This window comes from Trichosurus vulpecula, chromosome 5 (genome assembly GCF_011100635.1).
Source record: "Trichosurus vulpecula isolate mTriVul1 chromosome 5, mTriVul1.pri, whole genome shotgun sequence".
Lineage (NCBI taxonomy): Eukaryota > Metazoa > Chordata > Mammalia > Diprotodontia > Phalangeridae > Trichosurus > Trichosurus vulpecula.
Genome location: NC_050577.1, coordinates 213,621,250 through 213,643,295, shown reverse-complemented (window position 1 = coordinate 213,643,295; position 22,046 = coordinate 213,621,250). Strand labels below are relative to the sequence as shown.

At 38.4% G+C, this 22,046-nt stretch overlaps 1 protein-coding gene across 1 annotated transcript; it reads left to right on the top strand.

The window, feature by feature from the left end:
• Nucleotides 1–5,221: 5,221 nt before the first annotated feature.
• GAS2L3 (growth arrest specific 2 like 3) lies at nt 5,222–20,185 on the top strand. The gene is made up of 8 exons (XM_036761331.1): nt 5,222–5,236; nt 8,621–8,789; nt 9,312–9,430; nt 12,165–12,306; nt 14,624–14,687; nt 15,711–15,849; nt 17,614–17,721; nt 18,783–20,185. The coding sequence occupies exons 1-8, from the start codon at nt 5,222–5,224 to the stop codon at nt 20,091–20,093; spliced, it is 2,067 nt and encodes a 688-aa protein (XP_036617226.1). The 3' UTR covers nt 20,094–20,185.
• Nucleotides 20,186–22,046: the final 1,861 nt, after the last annotated feature.

The window sequence follows — 22,046 nt, the reverse complement described above, 5'->3', positions numbered from 1 at the left end:
AATCATTCAGAGATTCTATTTACCTCCTGGATCAGCAACACAGAAGTAAGTATGTCAAGTGGTCCTGAATGTGAAAAAATTGACCTTTTCCTGAACTCACACTAAGAAATTTAGTAATATTAAGTTGAGAAATCATCTTTAGAATTTCACCAGGGTATTTTTAAGGAAACTGTGATTGTGACAGAAATTTCTGTTTGGGTCTTGGGGCTAAGAAATAGACAACTCTACCTAGATGATTTGCTTGTGTGAGTTAAGTACCTATGTTGTTGAATTAAGTATATACTGTCTAAAAGCTGTTGAGTTGTGTTTTTCATTGTAATGGTTTACTTGTTAAATCTTTAGATACTCAGAGAAGTTAGTTCCATTATAAAAGTCTATTTTGCTTGAGTAAAATTTTGGTTTAATGATAAAAGTTGAAGATTTTTCATTTTGCTATGTTGCTGCTCTCTGGCAGAAGATTGTGATGTTACATTCTGATAAATTGTCTGTTTATACAATGGCATATAACTTATAAAGTTCTAAAATATGATGTAGACCAGGTAAAGATAAAGCAGAATTTCAGAATTAATTTCTATAATCTAACACAATTTCTTTAAAGAAACATATAAATATAAGGGAATCTTTGAAAAAAGGAAATACCATTATTCCATTTTAACCAAATGCTACCAGAGCTTTTCTGAACCTGGTGGCAAAAGTCATATTGTGCAAGCATTTTTCCATATTTCGTCTTTCAGAAAAGATAAACAGAGAAGACTAGATTAGTTTTTTGTCTCTTTGGAAAGGGCATTCTTTATTTGAAGGCAAGATAATCTGAGTGTGAATTTTTACTGGTAGTAAGCATGACCAGGGGGTTAACTCACCTAACCTTATTTTAGTTAATTGACAGTTAAGTGAGTGACCTTGAGTAGGTGATCTGTTAATATCCTTTTTACTTCTTAATGTTGTGATTTTGTGTTTCCTCTTATGACCAACTAACTCCACCAAGGGGAAAAAAAGCCTTATTTGGCCGATTGATTCAGTGAAGCAGGTTTTTAAGCTGTAGTCTCATACTAACTTTGTTTGGGTAAAATGGGGGGGGGGGCGTGCGGAGCTAGTACCTTTTTGTATTTCACTTTTTCTGTCTTCTTTCAGGAAAAGAATTTAATTTCAATATAGATAACCATGCAGCATACAGTTCAAGTAAGTAATCTATGTTTACTCAAAGACACAGTTGCAATTAAATTCTGGGCATAATATAAATTGGATTATAAGATTAAATCTCTTTCAAATAATTTCTAAAATTCTTCAATTTTGATAACTTGTTTTTAAAGTTTTTTTTTAATACCGATGATACTCTGTGATTTTCTGGGTTTGTCTTGTGTGTGATTTTAAAATTTTGTTTTTATATTTTGCCAAATATGGTTTCTGCAAAAATAAAAAGTAGTCCAAGGTTAATAGAGTTAGCTCACTTATACCACCTCAACAAAAGATGGGTATAGTCTTCTTCAGGTTTTTTTCACTACCATCTTGTATATAAAAATTGAATTGTTTTTTCATTCTGTGGGAAGTAGGACCATTGATCTAGAACTGGAAGGGACCTCAGAGGCCACTTAGTGCAGCCCCTCTCATTTTACAGAGGGGGCAGCTGCAGGCCAAAGAGGAAGTAACTTGGCCAGGATCACACAGATGGTGGGCATCACATGTAGCATTTGAAGCTAAGGCTGGACATGAGAGCCAGAACTCTTTCAGCCGTACCACAGTAGAGAGATATGCTTAAAAACAATCAAGAATACAGAAAATACGTACATGGATAGACTTGATTGAGGGCGGGGGGGGGAAGGCAATAAGAAAAGGCCATTTTGGTTGGCATTCAGAATTGGGATTTCTGTAGTTATTTTTAAACCCAAACAAGACGTATTCTTTCCCGTGGTGTAAGTAATGCAGAAAAATATTAGAACTTAGATGAAAACCCTGCAAAGCTCCTCTTGGCACTACCAGAGAAATCTTAGCTGCTATTAAAGCTGTACCATCCCCAAGATGGAGTTAAGTCTCTTTCCTCTTTGATGGTCATAATAACAACAACTCCCACTATTTATTGAGTGATTTAATGTTTGCAAAGCACTTTATATATATGCTGTCCTGAAAGTATCCGAAATTGGAGATTTGTCTTGTGTAAATAAAACTTTGATTTTAAGAAGACAGACCTAACAAGAAAGACAAGGTGTTTCTTTGCTTGTTTTTAAGAAAAAAATTATATCTGAAATAGTTGTTGGATCCTAAGTGCAAGCCCTGCACCAGCTGGTTAACTGGCTTTTGCTCCCGTTTTTTCCCCCATCATGTGGAGCTACTATTTCTGTAATGGGTAAAAGACCCCTTGGTCCTGTTTTCTAGCCAGTGCTTGGAAATTCATGACAATCATTCAGAGTCTTTAGTCTTGTTCTCCCTTTTGCTATCTCCCTTTCACTGTTGTGTGCACTTTTTCTAGATCTTATTTGTTCTCAAATCTGTAATTGATCCAATCCACGCAGCCTAGCCCCACTCCATCAAGTTTTTCTATTTCATGTCCAAGTTTGAGGAATTTGCCATTTCAATTAATTCTCAATACTCAGTTTTTGTTTGACTCTTTTATTCTCATCACTTCACTGAAATTGTTCTTATATATATAAACTCCAGTCACTTCTCATCCAAATCTAATGATCCTTTCTTTATCTTCAGTTTTCTCTATTGCTTTTTTCACAGTCTTATGCATCATTTTCCTTCAAAGCTCTCCCTGACCTTAATTTCCATAGACCTCTTTTTCCCATTGCTTCTCCCTTAGGTGTGTCCCATGGAAGAATCTCTGGGAGTGAATTTTGCTTAGGGTTTTCTTCTTTTTTTTTTTGTTATTTTTTCTACTGGATGCATTTGATTACTTGATCTTTTTATGATTTTTTTCTAGAAAGTAAGCATACCATCAATTTTTGTGATTGATTTTTAGTTATGAAATTATATCGAGATTATTCTTTCCACTTTTCTCTTATTTCTGCTGTGTTTGTGATAATCTCTGAAAGTCCGAGACATGTATAACATGTATAACCTTTAGACATGCATTTTTCATTGGTAATATTACATGTTTTAGGAATATTAGCATCCTACTACGTAGTTTAGCTAATTCTAAAGACAGGACATTGTGTTTTGTTTGTAATCCTAGGACTGACTTAAGAGGCATCTTTCTATAATATGATGAAAACTAGGAATTTACTTTACTGAAGTTTAGTCTGTCTTCCCTCATTTTCACAAATGCATTATGATGTCAGTTTTGTCAAGATCTTGTGGTTTCATAGATGTGAGTACTCCACCGAAGCAGATTACAACCCTTTTTAAAATTTACAGCTGAAATTCTCAGGAATACAATGATCTAAGACAACTCTGAGAGACTTATGATGAAAAGTGCTATCCGTTCCCAGAGAAGGAACTTATGGTGTCTGAATACAGATTGTAGAATACTTTTTTTTTTTTACTTTATTTTTCTTGAGGGTTTTTTTTTTTGGTTTATGTTTTCTTTCACAACCTGATTATTATGGATATGTTTCACATGACTACACATAAATAACGTAGATCGAATTGCTTGCCTTCCCAATGAGGGGAGTGAGGAAGGAAGGAGAGAATTTGGAACTCAAAATTTTAAAAATGAATGTTAAAAGTTGTTTTTGCATATAATTAGGGGAAAATAACATATTAAATAAATAGAAAAATTTTTAAAGAAATTTACAGCTGGAGAGCCTGTGGCTCAAGGAGTTAAAGAATTTTGTTCATAGACTTATCACCAATGTTAGAGATGAGATTTGAACCCAGGCAGGTCTTTCTGACTCTTCCCCCTTATTTTGCACTGTTTTCACATGGAATTTTTGATAACCTTGCCCTTTTGTCTCATGTATACCTCCTTTTCACACACATTAATTTTCTGGCAAGCTCTGACTGGGCTCCCTTTTACCTTTCCATATGCTTGATCAGAACAATACTGATGAACACATTCAGCCAGAACAGGTATTAGCAGGAGGACTTTGGAGCCAGGAGGTTGGAGGGGATTAAGTCAGGATCTTGCCCTCTGGACGGGAGGGGCCAGGGTCCAGCCTAAAGCTGGTGCCAAGGTTATCCAAGCCATGTTCTGGCCCTCAAATGTCACATGCACAGTCACAATCTGGCCATACCTATATCTTTGCTGTATTCAGAACGAGATAATTATACAACATTCAGGAGAAGACAGGACTTTGGTCTTTAACCTGAATCTAGCTCAGATCCCCTATGAACAACTGACTTTATTTACATTCTTAAATGACAGAATTAATTATGTATCTCTGCTTTTATTCGGGTTTTTCTTCTTGGTCTTTCCATTTCCTTCTTGCCTTTTGTCGTGTGTGTTTTCCTCCTCTCTTCCCTTGAGATTTCTTCTGTTTCTTCTCAGAGGATGCCACAGGCTGATCTTCTTCTATGTTTGTGTTAACTGTGATGGTGCTGGGCCTGCCAATTTGCTGTGGTAGTCATTGACATAAAAGTATTTCAGAATACATTGTTTCAGATCTATATAGGACTTTTACATTTAAAAGCCTATTTTAGATTAATTAATTGCTATTGAACAATTATACACCTGACTGTGTGTTTAGAATTTCTACAGGTTTATACTTTCATTTTATAAACCATTTTTGTTCATTCAAAGATATCTAATAGCATTTTAAATTTTATACATATGTAACCTATAGCCCAGGAATCCTCAAAGTTTCTGGGTTCACATGGACTAGATCTGATCCTGAGGGCCTTTCTCTAAGAGGAAGTGTTTAACCATGTTAAATTTAAAATATTCTTTAAAAACTAGCTATACATAGCAGGAGTTCCTAGTTTCATTTATGCAACAGTCCAGGGATGGTAGTGCAATCCATTGCAGTAAGGGTCTTGTAGGGTGATTGTGGCAGGGAAGCCTAGGCCTGCCAAGGCTAGTAGCAGCCACAGCAGCATGCAGGGCTCATCCTTGCCTCATTCTCCATTCTTGCTTGGGCCATTTTGCTACTTGTTCTTGTCTACTTCTTCTCATACTTTGTTTATAGGGGAAAAGGTTCAGGGTTATGTAGATGCGAACATTTACTTAGCCATATATGCTCTGTAAGATTATTAATTTTAACAAATGTCATTGGCTTTGCTCCTACCTTCTTTAAAGGCTGAGGAAAATCAACAGAATCTCAATCCCAATCTCCACATTCAATAACCAATGCAACCAGCTCAGGTTGATGGCCATCAAGTTTTATATCACAGGTTTAAATACCATAGATACTGAAAGTCAGAAGAAAAAAAACACTTAGAAGCTGCCCATGCTAATCATTGTCTGGCATTCAAGGAATAATAAAAGGAAAGCCAGAAAGTGAGCAGTGATCAGATGATGAAAATGGTCTTTTGTTGCTGGAGGGAGGAAGGATAGAGAAAGGGTTGTGGAGATGACCAAGGCTGCCTATTGACTATTTCCCTTACCTCAAACTGACCAGCTCTCCCAAACCCCTGCTTTGCAACCATTATGATCTCCAGGTCTCTAGCAAGTATTTCTAGAGGGTGTTGTCTCCAGATTCTCTGAACTTTTCACAACCTCTGATTCTCTGCCATTACTGGTGGTGGTGCTTCTTTGGGAAAGATGGATGTTTTTTTCCCCAAAATTACATTCAGTTCAAAGTTGAGGGTAAGATCCTAAGGAATTCTGGGTGATTTATTTGCCTACAGACAGACCCTCAAGTTTCCATGGTAACACCTGGGAAAAATTGAGCATAAGATTACATATATGATCTTCTTTGAATTGAATGAATATTGAAATATTCTAATTTGTTGATGATTTTATAATTCATAATCAAAAAGAAAACTGTTTCAAAAAGTCAAGCCAGACTGTCCTTTCCTTTTGTTGACAGGATGGTTATCACTGTAGTAGATCAGGGAAATGCTATAGATATAGTATGATTATATTTTAGGAAACCCTTTGACAGAGTCTCTTATGCCATCCTTTTGGACAACATGGAGAGATTGTGGGCTGAGCAGTACTGGTGTTAGGTGGATTTAGTACTGATTGAATGACTGGATCCAAAGAGTGGTGGTTAACAGGTTAGTTTCAGCTTGGAGGCAGATCAGGAGTTATGTGCTTGAGAGTTCTACCCTTGTGTGCGGGTTAACATTTTGATCATGGACTTAGATGGAAGGAAAAACAGCCTACTTACCAGATTTACCAATGAAGTGAAGCTTGGGGGACTTGCTGATACACTATATGATGGAGTCAAGATCCAAAAAGATCTCAGCAGGGTAGACTAATGGACTGAATTGAACTAGATTGTATATTTCACTCATAAATATCAACTTGGAGGCTTGGGTTAAAAAAATCAACTTCACAAGTAAAAGCAAAAGGTAGAACTAGACAGTAGGGTTTAGACTTCTAATAGGCAATAAGCTCAAAATGAGTCAATAATTTGATGTGACAGACAAAAATGCTGTTATTATCTTTGGTTATATTAAGAAAGGCCTAGTGTCCAGATGAGTGACTCTGCTGTGGTGAGACCATATCTGGACTTTGACAGTCTGACAGAGGAGGGCAGCTAGGTTGGTGGTGGAAGTAGGGACTATGCCTGGAAAGATCCTTTGAATAAACCAGAGAGTATTTAGCTTGGAGGATAAAAGATTTAATGTGGGTCATGATAGCTGTTTTCTTTTATTTGAGAAACTATTTATCATGTGGAACATTGTTTAAACTTGAGGCTTTTTTCACTTATATCCCCTATCTTTTTCTTATTATTATCCTTTTTTTCTTGTTTGTTATGAATTCTGATCTTTGCCCTGACAAGATTGTGACTGTACCCAGACATCTTTCAGGGATAACTCCCAGATCAATAACAAATCTTGTCTGAATTAATGAGAGAATGAGTGAATGAAGCATTTATTTAGTACTAGGTACAAATAGAAAAGCAAGACAGTCCTTGCTCTCCAGGAGCTCATACTCTCTCTAATGGGGGAGTTGGTACATATGGAAGGTTTCAGCTGCAAGTCCTAGGGAAAGGTCCCATGGTCCTTAGGGGGAAGCAGCAAAATAGATGGTAATAAGGCCTCTTCTCTAGTGTCATTTCCATTGTAAAAACATTTTTTTCCTTTTTTCTTTCTTGTAATGGAAATATTTGTGATATAAAGATATCCTTGTGTGGTCTACAAGTCTTTAATCCTCTCTCATTACTTTTCCTAAGCCATAATTTCTCATGTATTTCTCACCGTCTTCATCTTTTCCCATCTTTGCTTTGAGATCACCAAGTATCGAAGTGAATGGTGGTTAAATTTGGAGGATTTCATCACATAATGTCTTTGTCCTCAGCAACCATTATTGGTGCCTAAGCTGCAATTACTTTCATGGTGTTCTTTTTGGACTTATTTATCAGTAGTACTACAATATATGATGATCAAATAACTCATTAAATAATGGTTTTATATCGCCTTCGGACTTTTGATAAAACTCACTGCCCCAACCCCTGTCTTTGCCTCTCTAAGGATTACCCATCCTTCCATTAAGCCACAACTTCTTTCTTCTTTAGTCAAATTAAAGTTTAATTAATCTAATAATTGTGATTCTTAATACCCTTTGCTTCCTTTTCTTCTACTTTGCTGCTATCACTGCAAAAGCAGAAGGCTGCCATGAAAGTCTGAAGGCCATTTAATACTTTTCCTTTGTTTCGTGGGCTGCTATAGCCCAAAATATCATCACTTACTGGCCTGCCTGCTGGTGTTGTCTCTGTGTTTCACCTGACTGGTCCTTGGAAATCAGCCCCCACCTATTGTCAAGGCCATGCTTGAAATCTTTCTATTATAGTATGACCTTCTAGGCTTTTGGCTTCACTGAGGTAATGTGGCCACAGGATAGGATTTTGTGGAACAGTTCAAAGTATATAATAAGGTAAAATTTCCTAGCCCTTAGAGCTCTCCAAAGTGAGAATGGGCTGCCTCACAGGTCGCAGTTTCCCCCTCGCTGGTGACATTTACAGAGGCTAGAGGATCACTTAGCAAGGTTATTGTAAACAAGATTCTTGTTCTGATTGGATGGGTGCTGTCTGAGGATTCATCGTTTTTGGAAATTCTTTAGATCTGTGGCTTTTTCTGCTTGCTTTGGAGTCACATAGCCCAGTCAAATCTTTGTTTTTCCCTTATATTGTCCTGTTAGAATGTAAGTGACTTGAGGTAAGGGACCATCTCTTTCTTTGTCCTTGTATCCCCAGTATTTAGGACAGTCACTGGGCATACAATAAATGCATAATAAACAAATGCTTGTTAAGTAGCTGTTTGACCTTCAAATTGGACATTATAAATGAATACCTAGGGTGTTGGTTGCTTTGTTTTCATTTCGTAAACCTCCTTTGCTTGCCTAAGAGGTTTTTGTTTTTTGTTTTTTTGTTTTAGTCTGTGTTTATATTCTACCAATTTATTGGTCTTTGATTTAATTGGACCTCACTGGGTGTTTGTCAAAAAAGTGCTTTGCAAACCTTAAAGCTCAAAATAAATGCGAGCTATTACTTTAATAAGGAAAAGTATAGGAAGACCTTTCGGTGTTTGTTATTGCTTTTTCTATTACATTCATTCAAATAACTAATTTTTTTTTCAGGTGTGGTTTGGAGACGATCTTCCTCTAAGCCCCCGAAGTCCCCTCACTCCCCGACATGGGCCAGGTTTGGCAGATGTTTGCCAGTATGATGAATGGATAGCAGTACGCCATGAAGCTACATTGGTACCTATGCGGGAAGATTTGGCAATCTGGCTAAATGGTTTATTGGGTAAGGCTTTGAGATCCACTGCTGCGTGAATTTTGAGAAAAATATGATTCGAGTTGTTGTGGGGTGTGTGTGTGTGTGTGTCTCCCTATGTGTATATTCACCTCCCCGTGTGTGTTCATACTTGGGCACATACATGTAAGTGTTAGGGTTGAATACTGAGAAGAATATGTTATAACTGATGTGGTCAGCATGCTCAAGGTAATAAAATTTAAAATTACAGCTATTTCCAATGGTACATGTTTTAGAGTAAGTCTCTATGCCTGTTTTTTAGCTTCATACTTTCATTATTATTCTCTTTGCTCACACAGCCGCCATCTTAGTTCAGGCCCCCATCATATTTTGTCTGGACCTCTGTAATAATCTTCAAATTGATCCTGCCTCAAGTCTCTCCCCACTCTAACCCATCTTCTGCTCAGCTGCCAAAATGATTTTAATAGTGTAATAATGATGTTATGCTAAGCTCTCTTTTTTGCTTGAATTTGATGTCTTTGGAAGAATCCTCATTTTTAAGTCTATTTTTAGGTATTGATGTCAAGGCGGAAAGATTATTAGAAGAACTTGATAATGGTGTCCTTTTATGCCAACTGATCAATGTTCTGCAAAACATAATTAAAACATGTTGTGATTCCAAGGAACTAGGGGTGAGTCACCTTTTAAAAAAATTTGTAATAGTGTTACAACCTGAATGTTAACTTTTTTTCACTGATCTATTTTAAAATGTTTATTTAAGGCTTTATGTCAGCAGAGATGGTCACAGGCTCTAAGTCCGCACCAGAAATACCTTTTTACTAATTCCTTTCTATTGTTTAAGGCTCCCTGCAAGCTGATTCCTAGTCTCCTTTTTCATCTTTATGTCTTCACTATTCCCCTAGCTATCACATATCCTCTACTCTAGCCAATCTGGGCCACTCCCTAGTCCCTGAGAGCTTTTCAGGTTGAAAAGAGTTACAAGATGATCACTGTCTAAGTATAGCCTTGTCTCTTTGGAAAACAAAGCCTGGCCCCAGCATCTCCATAATGTATTTTCTGGTAAATAACCGCTTTTGGTTTACAGTATATGTATATATTCATTTTAATAAAATAAATTCCATTCCTATATTCCTTTACTTACATGGATTTTTTCTAAAATATGATTTCCTCATATTTGCTTGTACCATTCCCTCCATTTAAACTGCCCTCTCAGCTTACAATCTTCACTCATGATTTTTGTCCTTAGCCTTCAAATGCCATTTTGTCTATGAAGGCTTCCAGAAGTGATCTCTCCCTTTGAATTCAGTTCAGCAAACTTTTATTAAGCTCCTGTGGGCAAGAACCTGAAAATACAGTGAAGAAAAATGGTCCAAGCCCTGCCCTCAAGGGATTTATAGTTTTATTGGGAGATTAGACACATGCCTAGATTACTGTAAGGCTAGGTCAGAAGGTGCTAAGTGCATTGGAAGAGGCAGGAGCCAGGAGGGATAACTGGGGAGTATGTTTGGGGAGAGGTTTCATGGAGTTGGGCCTTCAAGGAAGGGTTTAATGTGTGGTGATGTGGGAGGAGGCCACCCTAGTCACTAGGAGTGGGGAGTAGCCTGAGCAGAGAGGCCTGCTCTGGTCAGACAAGATCAGAGAATGGCTGGGGAAGGCCAGTGCTTGGAAGGTGGAAAGAGAATATGAAAACAAAGAGCATGAAAGAATTGGATGTCATTGGAAGCAGAGGATGGCTGTAAATAGCTGGATTAGGATCTGGCATTCACCCTGTCTTAGAGCTCTTCTGAGCAGGAGTTAGAGGTGATTAGAGATAGGTAGAAAGTGAGTTTGACATCAGTGTCACAGGGAGGTAGAGAAGAGAGACACTGGAGGATGACGTCAGGGCAAAAGGAGTGAGTGTGAGCACTCTGGAGACGACATCAGCAGGATTTGGCAGCATCTTCCTTAGCCCACGCTATCTGCTACTAGGATTGCCTGGGCCAAAGTCTTAACTTTCTTAATAGACTGTAAGCTGCTTGAGAATAGGCCCTGGGTCTTATTTATCTTTGTATCCTTTACAGAAGCTAACGCAATGCGTGACATAGAGTAGGCATGTGGTGAGCATGTAATTGTTAAATTGGGTGTATGATAGAGACACTTATTTTGTTTATTCCTTAAGTCTAGGATAAAACTGGAAAAAAAAAAAGCTTAGGACATGTTTCATCTCCTTTAATCAACAACAGGGTTGTCTGAGCTAAACTTAGGCCACTTTACCTGGCAGAATCCATCATCAGGAGTCTTTTGAAATTGGACGTGTCTGCTTTCAGACCTTTTGAATCCCAGATTACCTGTTATTTTCTCTGATCACCTCTTTAAGAATTGAAGGACTACTGGACTCTTATGATGTGAAGAATGTCCAAAAGGCTTCTGGTCTTTTTAAATGATTGGAATTTGAGGAGAAACCTATCATTTCCTGAGTGTGGAGACTCATGCAGTACAAATTCCTTGCACTTTAATTCAGGCCAGCAACTTGTCTGTTACTTACAGATTTAGAGAATTTGGGGCCCCGAGAGGATAAGTGACTTGCCCCGGGTCACCCAGTCAGTGTGTCAGAGACCAATTTAAACCTAGGTCTTCCTGACTCCAAGACTGTCTTTCTCACTCCTGTGCCACATTGCCTTTTGGGTAACTTTTAGTCTGCTGTTCTTTTCTGCTTTTAAAAAGATTCCCAGGTACTTAAGGAGATGGAAGACAGGTTAGGAGAGTCACATGGGCCACTGCTTTTCCTGGGAAGTATTTAAACAAAGGGTTTTTTTTAAATTAAAAAAAAAAAAAGCTTGGAAAGGCCTTAGATGTCATCTGGTCTAGGGTTTCTTGACTTGTTTGGTGTCATGGTCTCCTTTGGCGGGCTGGGGAAGCCCAACACTGCTCTGCCTTGGTGCTTACATTTATAATGGAAGCAAATAGTTAAAATTAGAGGTCAGGGAAAATAAAGGTAATTTTTTTTCCCATTCAAGTTCATAGACCCCCTGGAATCTATCCATGGATCTCTTTAGGGTCTCTGGATCCCAAGGGAAGGATCTTTGGTCCAATCTCCTCATTTTACAGTTAAGGAAACTAAAGTTAAAGGAAACTAAGAGAAAAAAGTGATTTGCCCAAGGTCATTTAGCAAGCTGCTGGGAGAATCAGGCCTTTTCATGCTAATTTTAACTGGACTGTTTTCCTAAAGAAACAGTGGGGAAATGAATAGATTGAAAGGAAACTAGACTATAATGAAAGAAAAATGAAATACAGTTTTTTATTTAAAATTAATTTTATTCTGTAACTCTTGTGGCTATGGCTAGTACTTTGAACTTTCTTTTTCAGCTTATAAAAATGTATGCCTATTTTATCCTTTTTTGATTTCTGTATATTTTTAATTTCTAGGATTTTCCGATGACAAAAATTCCCTGTAAAAAAGATGCCCCATCAGGCTCATTCTTTGCTAGAGACAATACTGCAAACTTCCTTCACTGGTGCAGGCGTGTTGGTGTTGATGAGACTTACCTCTTTGAATCTGAAGGCTTAGGTGAATATTTCTCTGTTTTTAAAATTTGATAAACCATTTTTGTATCATTTATTTTCCTTTTAATGATCTAAATAACAGACTCGAATGGCAGGCCTTGAATCTCCTGAAAGACGTGGAATACAATTAGAAAATCACACAGGCTCTAAATCACAAATATTCATCTTTATTCAGTGGTAGCAATCTTTACCTGGAAAGCTTTCCACACAGAAGACAGCTGACTTGCTTAAATGAGCTGGCCTCAAAAATGTTCTTACCTGAACTATCCACCCTGTGCTAGGAGTTAATGTCGATATTAAGTGGCACTACAGAAAGACGAATTACTCCTTATTTCTCTTTAACTTGATTATGAAAATACCTGGTCAGATGCTTATGTCATAAGCATTATCCAGATGGAATGACGACTCTGACAACATATTTTGAAATGTGTTCAGTGCCTGGCACAGGGCCTTTGTCTTGTTGGATCCTCACAACAGTCCTGGGAGGTAAGTGCCATTGTTATCCCCACGTTACAGATGAGGAAACTGAAGCAAAAAGATTAATTATTTGCCCAGGATCACGTAGTTAATAAGTGTCTGAGACGAGATTTGAACTCAGGTCTTCCTAACTCCAGCCAGGCTCAGTGCTCTGTGCACTGTGACATGACTGAGTTGCTAGAGATTTATTACTATTCAGAGTTTATTGATTTGGTTTCACATTAACTTTAAATTAACACAAATGTCCAGATGATGGTGAAAATGGCGTGATAATCTGACACAGGCTCTTACAGGACATTTTACCCAAATATTTCTTTCCTTCTGAAATGAAGCACAAAAGGTCTTTGGGTTTTTATCAGATTGTATCCAGTTCTGTCAGGAGGTAGTGAACGGATGCTGATCCTTTTTGACATCTTTACGGCAGGCATGGTTTCCAGAAATTACAAGCAACAGCTCGTTCTGTCTCAGACCTACTTTTCTTCCTCTGGGAGGAAGCAAGATGCAGTTTTCCACTTTGCCTTCCTGGTGAGACTGCATTTCACCATGGACTGATTTGACTGGGCCATCCAGAAGAACCAAATTGTGAAAAATGTGGTTTCTGAGCTAAGTGCCTAGTTGCTCCTGTGCTCTGAGGGGCTCCGAGATGTTTGGCCATCCTTTGTGCCTTTCTCTCTTTTGCCAGGGCCAGCTGGGCTGCAGTAGAGGAACAGAATTCTGAAGCAATCCCCAGGGTATTCTCGCAGCCAGAGGGAAGAGGCAGGCCACAGAACATGTTTCCAGGAGAAATGCCCTAGTGGTTAAGCTATTTAAGACTGCTTTCCATCCTCCAGTAGTAAGGCTTATGCTTGACTACTTTAGAACAGTAACTTCTGTCTGGAAAATGTAAAGAATTTCAAGTCACAGACTATCGTACCTCTCAGATGGGAAAGTATGTCAGCTAGCAGCAAGCCAGCTTATATGCCATTATTGGATTAATATTGTAAAACTTTCCACTACTTTTTAGTACAAAATGAGAAAATGATAAAAATAAACAGAAGAGAAAAGCTGAAAGACAGGGAAGGGAAAGTTTAAATTTAGGTTGGCCAATTTCCATTTTCAGTACAACTAGCCTGAGTTCTCGTAGGCACTATTACTTAAGCCTGAATCAACAAGGATTCTCTGCTTGACCTTGCCCTCACATGTCATGTTTGGAGAATGTGCTTCATTTTTGAAGTTGTGTACCTTTTGTTACTGTCCCTTTGAAGTAGGTAGTTAGTATGAATGTTCTAGAAGGTGAAAATGAGTCAGAGGATCCCAACAAAGTAAAGAAGTAGTAAAGAAAGGTAGTTGATACCACCCAGGTCTAGAATGTAGTTCTGGCTAAACCAGGTTAGGTCTTAGCTCCTCTGGTTTTGTCCTGTGATAGGGTTAGCACTGTGGAAAATATAAAATAGCTGTGGTTCTAAATCTTGATTTCTTTTGTACGTGAGAAATTTTGTAAGTATCAGGATGCAGAGTTTTCACAGTTCGGCCTTCTCCGACCCTCCCTTACTAGGCATGCTTTATATTTATGATAGATAGAGAAATATATAAGAACACAATAGAGAAATATTTAAAGACCATGAAAATTCCTGGTTTACATATGTGGATATCAGAATATCTTACCTTCTTTCGGAATTTTTTGTTACTTTTCTTAGATGATGGTCAGTATGATAGTGTCTTACTTTGTTCAACAAGTCAGTCAAACAGTTCAACAAACATTTATACAACTCCAGTGCTCTTTCTCACAGCTCTCTTCCATGCCAAAAGAAAATTTCACTGGTTTAATTTTGGGCAGTAAAATAGAACTTTTTTATTTTCCACAGTTTTGCACAAAGATCCAAGACAGGTTTATCTTTGCCTTCTGGAAATTGGGAGAATTGTATCAAGGTATGTGATCAGTAAAATTCTAGCCTTTTGATGCTTTAATTTTTAAAAAATAATTAGCCATTTTGCTTATGGGCAAAAGAATGCAGTACCAGAAAATAAAAATCAATCATTAGAGCAAAGGAACTGAACTTCTCTGACAGATTCCTTTTGCTTCTTGCTTTTAAAAAAAAATACAATAAATGTCTTTCACTCCAGTGTACAGTGTCATAATAGGTTAATAGATAGGTGTAACCCAAATGGCTTGACTTCTGTAAGCTCCACTCAACCAGATTTACCAGAATGACCTGAATATGTCATTCCTTTTCCCCCAAACTGTGTTGATTTTTAATCAGACCCTAAGATATTTTTTCCTCTCAAAAGAACTTTGATTTTAAGGGTGCAGCCTGCATTTTAGAATGACTTTTGTTCATCTGTATGAAATAGTTCATGTACAAATTGGGAAAAGACAAAGGCTTATGGCGGCCTACAGGGAAGTAAGTCCTCTTTAAATATGAAAGGGTGACTGTGGGATGGAACCACTTGGGCTTCTCCTGATTCCCAACCAATGCCCTCAAGATGTTCCCCAAAGTGATTCAATAGATAGGCTAAATATATGATAGTGAGACTTGGAATATAAGAGTGTCTGAAGAATTAAACATGAATATCACACAGAGGACAATGAAGAGGCACATGGTGGCTCTGGTTGGCTGTAAACAACATATAACCAATGAAGAACTTTGAAGGATTGGAGTAGAAGATGTCATCAGAGAAATGTATGATAGGAAGAGAAGATGTGACCTGGGTGAGGGTGAATAGGTAAAAGGCCATACAGTGAACCCTCATAATGTCAGGAGTTAAGAAATTCTCATCAGTCCCAATAAAATGAATTTATGGCACGTTACTGGGCCATTAACACCTTTATTGTAAATCTGATGAGATGTGTTTGACACAGTGACCAAGCATTGTCTTTACATCACTTGCACCAGACTTTTATCTCAATAACCTTTTCTTCCCCGTAATGCTATCTTCCTGTCCCTCCACCAGATATGGGGTTGAACCACCTGTATTAATAAAACTTGAGAAAGAGATTGAGCTAGAAGAAACCTTGCTAAATACCTCTGGGTCTCTCCTGCCGGACAGCCCACCAAAGTCCTGCTGTCACCACGGAGAGCTCCATGAAGCTGTAAGTACCAGCCACACCTTCCTTGGCCCGTGAGTGAGGCCAAGTTTATCTGACTGTTTCCTCATGTGGGCCTTGTCCTCAACTCCAGTAGTGACTAGGGGTATGCCATGATGATGCTGAAGAAAGGCTGCTGGAAGTTGTAAATACTGAGTAGTTCTTAGTCCCGGGCAAGACTTGATTTTGTTTCTTTGACTTTTGTATTCTCTCTTAGTGGTTGATTCACAGAATAACATTATGAGAGACATTGACTGCTTATTCACTTGTCCTACCATTGCCTTTGGAAAGTGGTCATTTTTAATTCAATAGATACACTTAAGTAGTGTATGGGTTTAAAAAAATCTGGTCTGAAAAATTCTTTACCAGAATATAAAATATTCACCTGTACTTACATAGTTCATCAACACAATGAAACTAATAATAGTCAGTATTAGGATTGCAATGATGAAATACTAGTGACTACTCATCAGGGACAAAAAATTAAAATGACTTCTTTTAGAGTCACCCTACTTTCTTTTAGATTGTGGTTTAAAGCTATAATGGTTAGATATTAATAGTATTCACATAGAGATAGGGACTGGATCATTGATTTCATTAGAATCAAGAACTCTCAGGCACCAATGCATATCTGCCCCTGCTCTGCCACTTCTAGACTTGGACAGCTGCCTAGATCCAGAATGGAGGGGTTCAGTGACTTGCCCCGGGGTCACACAGCCAGTACGTGTTAGAGACTTGGACCTGCGATATCGTGACTTGTAGGTCTCCTCTCTATTCCTACGTCCTGCTGCCCCAGCATTCAGATATTTAGTCTAACCTAGTATTCTTGTAGGAAGTGGAGGTAATTTCCTTCCTGAAGGGAATGAATCATTCTGCTTAGAATACAAAAAAAAAAAAACCCAACCCCCCCCCCCCAAACCACCACCTTTCTTCAAAATATTTTTGTTTTATATATATCTATCTATAGACATTGTACAGTGTCTTATGTATTGTAGCTAAAGATAGAAGCTGGGCTAATGTCGTTGTGAATAGAAAATTGTTATTAGCAAAATCATTCTTTGGAGGCCTATTTTTAGTTGTATTTATAAACTTATGTTATGTAATAACTTGTTATATCCTGTACCTTCTTGAGAGCTATTATATAAAACATATTGTTTGAGGTTGGCACCCCCCACCCCCCCTGGAAACACAACTGTGTTTCACACAACTTCTGGAACTTAAGCATATTGTCTCAGTGACAGGTGGCAATAAATGAAGTAAACAAAGGAAATTACAGTTCGGACAAATGACAGGTGTCTTTTGTTAACTAAAGTAAATGTGATCCTAATGGCTGAGTTTGACATGGTGTCTGTCGACATCTCAAGTTTTTCTTTAGCTATGCTGTAAGAGTAGATCTGAACTCATAGGTGTGTGTAACTTCTAGAAATCAGTGTTATTACTTTATGAGTTTACCATCTATGGAGGTATCTGCACCAAAAGGACAAATGGAGAAAATATGGCTTTCTCTATTTCCTTGTGGCTCGTTGTTTGGGACCAGATCCTAGGACCCTTAAAAACAACCATCTAGTATTGTTTTTCTCCTTAGGCACATTTCAGTTTGATCTGGGCATCCATCCCTACCTGTTTCTTTAGTAGTAAATGGTACCTAAGCAGTTTTTTGTCTTCATCTTTCAATTTGATTTCATCACCTATTCATCGCATTTTGTATGTTGCCCTTTACTTTCAATACAATGTTGTTATACTGAGTCCTAAATTTTGGTGAAAATTTAGGTTAAGCACATTGCTGAAGATCCTCCATGTAGCTGTTCTCATCGATTTTCCATTGAGTATTTGTCTGAGGGGCGCTACAGATTAGGAGACAAAATACTTTTTATAAGAGTAAGTATACTCTGTGTGTGTGTGTGTGTGTGTGTGTGTGTTGCTGTTGCTGCATGCACCTTACTTTACAATCAATTAACCCTTATTTAGTTATTTCTAACTAATCGTTGGCAGAAGTAGCAAGGTGTATTTAGGGAGAAAAGAGTGTTTTTTGCATTAAAAAATGGAATTTTTGCTATAGTGACCATGATTTGTTCACAGTCAAATACTTTTAGTGGAGAATATATACATAGTTTTCTTAGGCAAAGAGATGAATAGCATAGGACATTTTTTTCCAAACTCAATGACTATAGAGTATCCTTTAGTTTAATATTTATAGACACAACCACTTTGAAAGGCAAGAAGAAAAGGGAACGATAACACATGTAAAGATAAATTGGAATTAGTGAAAAAAAAGAAACAGGAGAAACAGCCTGTGGGTTCTAAAGAAAAGACTGTTAATTTAAGTCAGCAATGAAATACCTCCATAGCCCTTTGGTGGCTATGCCTCATGCTGCTTCTCCTGCTCTGGCTTTGCTTTGGCTTCTTATTTTTGTTATTAATAAGAGGATCAAACCCAGGACTCTGCTCTTTTATTAGGTGACATAAAAGCTGCTTGCATCATTGTCTGCACTGTTCCTAACTTGAGAACATAATGGGCACAGGGAGCTCTGGATGAGTTTCTCCTCTCTTGTATTCTCTTCAATTTCAAGCTTCGTCTTCACTCTCAAACCTGTGTGCAATTTCTGTATTTTCTTCCTTTCATTAATTCTGTCTTTATAGCCTTCTCTCTCAGCTTGCTAAATGTTTATGTATGTAAACACTCCCACCAGATAGCTCTCCATTAGCCGAATGACTTTCTAGGTCTCTAGTTATATGTGGAGATGAGTTTTGTGAAGTGTGCAATTTCTCATGGCTGCTTCATGACAGATGGCTGGAATATGCCTGGCATTTAAAAATTCACAGTTTGATTTGACATGTCATAACCAGCAGACCACCATTCTATATGGAAACAGCTGATACACTTGTGCATCCTATAGAACCCACTCAAGATTTCTTTTTCCCTTTCTTTACTTGGACAGATGCTGCATGGCAAACATGTGATGGTTCGTGTTGGTGGAGGCTGGGATACTCTTCAAGGTTTTCTGCTTAAATATGACCCCTGCCGAGTATTACAATTTGCAACTCTGGAGCAAAAAATCCTTGCATTTCAAAAAGGTATTTCTAATGAGAGTATTCCAGATTCACCCGCCAGAACCCCTGCACCGCCTTTAATGGATCCAATGTCAGCTGTCAACATGTTTCAGAAGCAAAATTCGAGACCTGGCACTCCAGCTTCTGTGCCGAAGGCCAGGGAGAAGCAGGCCATTAGCAAACGCCCTCAGTCTCCTGCTCAGAAATGTGCCACCCCTACACTCCATCTGCCCAGTTCACTGAAAGCTGGTCACTCAAACTCTGGACATTCTAAAGTCCCAAATTTGTCAACAACAGCTTCTCCTCAACATCTCACAAGTTCAAAAGGAGCACCAAAGAAACCATTGTCTCTTGCCCATCCAGTCAGTAAAACTACGTCTTCCCGTGGTTTGTTGAAGACTGCATTGAGTGTTTCTGAGTCTCTACACAACCGTGTGTTGTCCCCTGATCACCCCAAAGTCAAACGCCCACCAGTGCAGAATTCAGGGGGCAGGCCACCTCCTGCTCAGCTTTCACAGAAGTCTTCTGCACAGTTAAAGCACAATTCTGTTTCTTCTAAGCACAGTGCAGTGTCTCACTCAGCATCACCAAAGCTCCCCACAAGAAACGGCAGACTAGGGTTTAAGCCTTCCCCATCTCTTCAGTCCCCTGCAAAAATAGCAAAATCTAGCACTAAAAGCACAGCAGAAAGACCAGTGACAGCACAATCTCAGCCACCCAGTAAAGGGCCGCAGACAGGTAGAGTCCAGCCACAGAAGCTCCAATCAGCCCAGAACTTAAAACAACCAATTTCTTCAGCCTCCGTTTTGCCTGCAAAAACAGCCTGCGTGGCCACATTGCTGGGACCAAATGGTAAGAATGTGGCTTCCGAAACTAAAAAACTGTCCCAGAATAAGAGCAAAGGTCTTCCAGCGGGATCTAGCCTCTCAAAGTCTTCTGCACGTACCCCATTGTCAGTTGTAAAACTTTCCCAGTCTTCTGTCAGAGCACAGACTTCAGTAAAGGCTACCCAACCTGCCACAAAGAGCCAGCCTCCGGTGAAAACCCCACCAAAGACTGGCAGGACCGTGGCTGTTTCAACCAAGAAACCACTCTTGTCTGGGAAAGAAACAGTTAGCGATGGTGAGAAGCTCACTCTGAAGAAAAAGGAGGATGACCATTATTTTGTTATGACTGGAAATAAGAAAGCTAGAAAGTAAATAAAAATGGGTCATGTTGGAGTGAGCACAGGAAATAAGAAAATAATTTGATTTATACGTTCAAGATCTGCAGTAAGGTCTTCTTTTTGTTATGTCTGAGTGTGCAGTGGTTAGCTGTACTGAGCAAGAACACAAAACACTGAGCGCTGCAGAGAACACTGGATTTGAGTGAAAAGACCTGGGTTTGAATTCTGTCTGTTATCTGTGGGTGTGCCCTCGGGTGCGCTTCAGTGTCCTCATCTCTAAAATGAGGGAATTTGGTTGGATCTTGAAGGTCACATTCAGGTCAGAATAAGTGGGCATGTTTAGCAAAAGATGGCACCCAGGAGCTTCAAGCTGGGGGCACACTGTGACAGTGCTCCTAATGGGCATTCAAGCATTTCTGCTAATGTCTGTGTGTGCAGGAAAGCCTGAAAAATTCAAGAACACTACTGAAATTTGCGCCCAGTGCCAATCTATGAATATGTGGACTCTAAGGTTGTGATGTGCCCTGTAAGCAACACTAATCTCTTGTTTGTAGCTTTAGCACTTAACGCCCACCTTTCCTGGTCAGCATTGCCAAGAATGCATAAAGCGCATGCTCATTGGTTGCTAATGATTAGAGACTGGGATTACTCTGAATCACTGTAGATTTTTAAAGACTTATTTTAATTTTCTTGATCAATGCCCCAGGTAGATTCTGGACTGACTTGGCAAATGCCTGTTGTTACCTTGAATAACGTTACTGCTTGGGCCTAATTTATTGACTTACGAATACTGTACTGTAGATAGGGAACTAAACCTGGTTCAGTCTGCTGTCTGAAAACATGGAGATGTCTTGTACTTTAGAAGGGGGAATGGCGTGCACAATTTATGGCGAAAATGGACTCAGTAGTTCTTAGAAAAATCTGAAAAATCCTCACAATTGTTTTTTGAACACTGTTTTTGTGAAGCTTCATAAGAAGAGTTGACATTTAGAAAGGTGAATATCAAAATTCTATTGGATTAAAATCTTTAAAGTGAAAGACAAGAAATGTATTTTGAGTGGTGCTATAAAAATTGTCTTTCAGAAAATATTTTTCTCTTTTTTTAAGAGAGTGTAGCTTTGCCAATTTTAACTCCATTCTCAAAGTTATGCATCTTTCCTCAACCTGGAGCAAGGCTTTCTTCAGAATTCAGATTATCGATGGTACCCATTTGTTTCTGTAGGTATAGCACCGTAGAATGGAGGTAGAGCTGAATCATATCATGCTAACAGACTAGAAGGATGTGGAACTTGTAAATACTTGAAAGTGTTAAATTCCTCAGTTCTAAGTGTTTAAGACACTATACTTTCAGGATATTTTGTCTTTGTGGCATTACATTGTATCCTTTCCTGCAAATTCTTATATTGAATCATGACTTTTGTGCTTTAGATATATTTTTTACTAAAGTCACAGTTTCCTTTAAAAAAAGAGTATCTATTTTTAGAAACTTATTTTCAGTGGCTTAAATTGATTATCAATATTCTGCAGCCTACAAAGCCAGGAAACCTTCTTTAATGAATAAGTGCCTTGTCTCTCAGATGCTCTTAATATATGTGGCTATATAATAGGTCAGTTTTGGGAATGACTACAAATGTGGTTTCAAATAATTCAATTCAAAAAACTTTTATTAAATGTCTACTGTGTACGAGGTGCTGTACGAAGTGTTGGAAACTGCAAAGACAAAAAAAATTGTTAGTTTAAAAGGAATACTCACCAAACCGTTGGCCAAGGCCTGATATTCAGGGAGTTTGAGAAGAGCCTGCTTATCTTCTCAAAGACAATTCACTTTCTCAACAAGAAGTTCATAGATTATTGCTCTTATTAGTAAATTGAGAGCTAGCATAATGTGGTGGATGGAGAATTGGTTCACCATGGACCCTTATGAGTGGTGTGACCTCGGGCAATCCATTTAACTACAAAAATGCTGAACTACAGTGGGAGAGGGAAT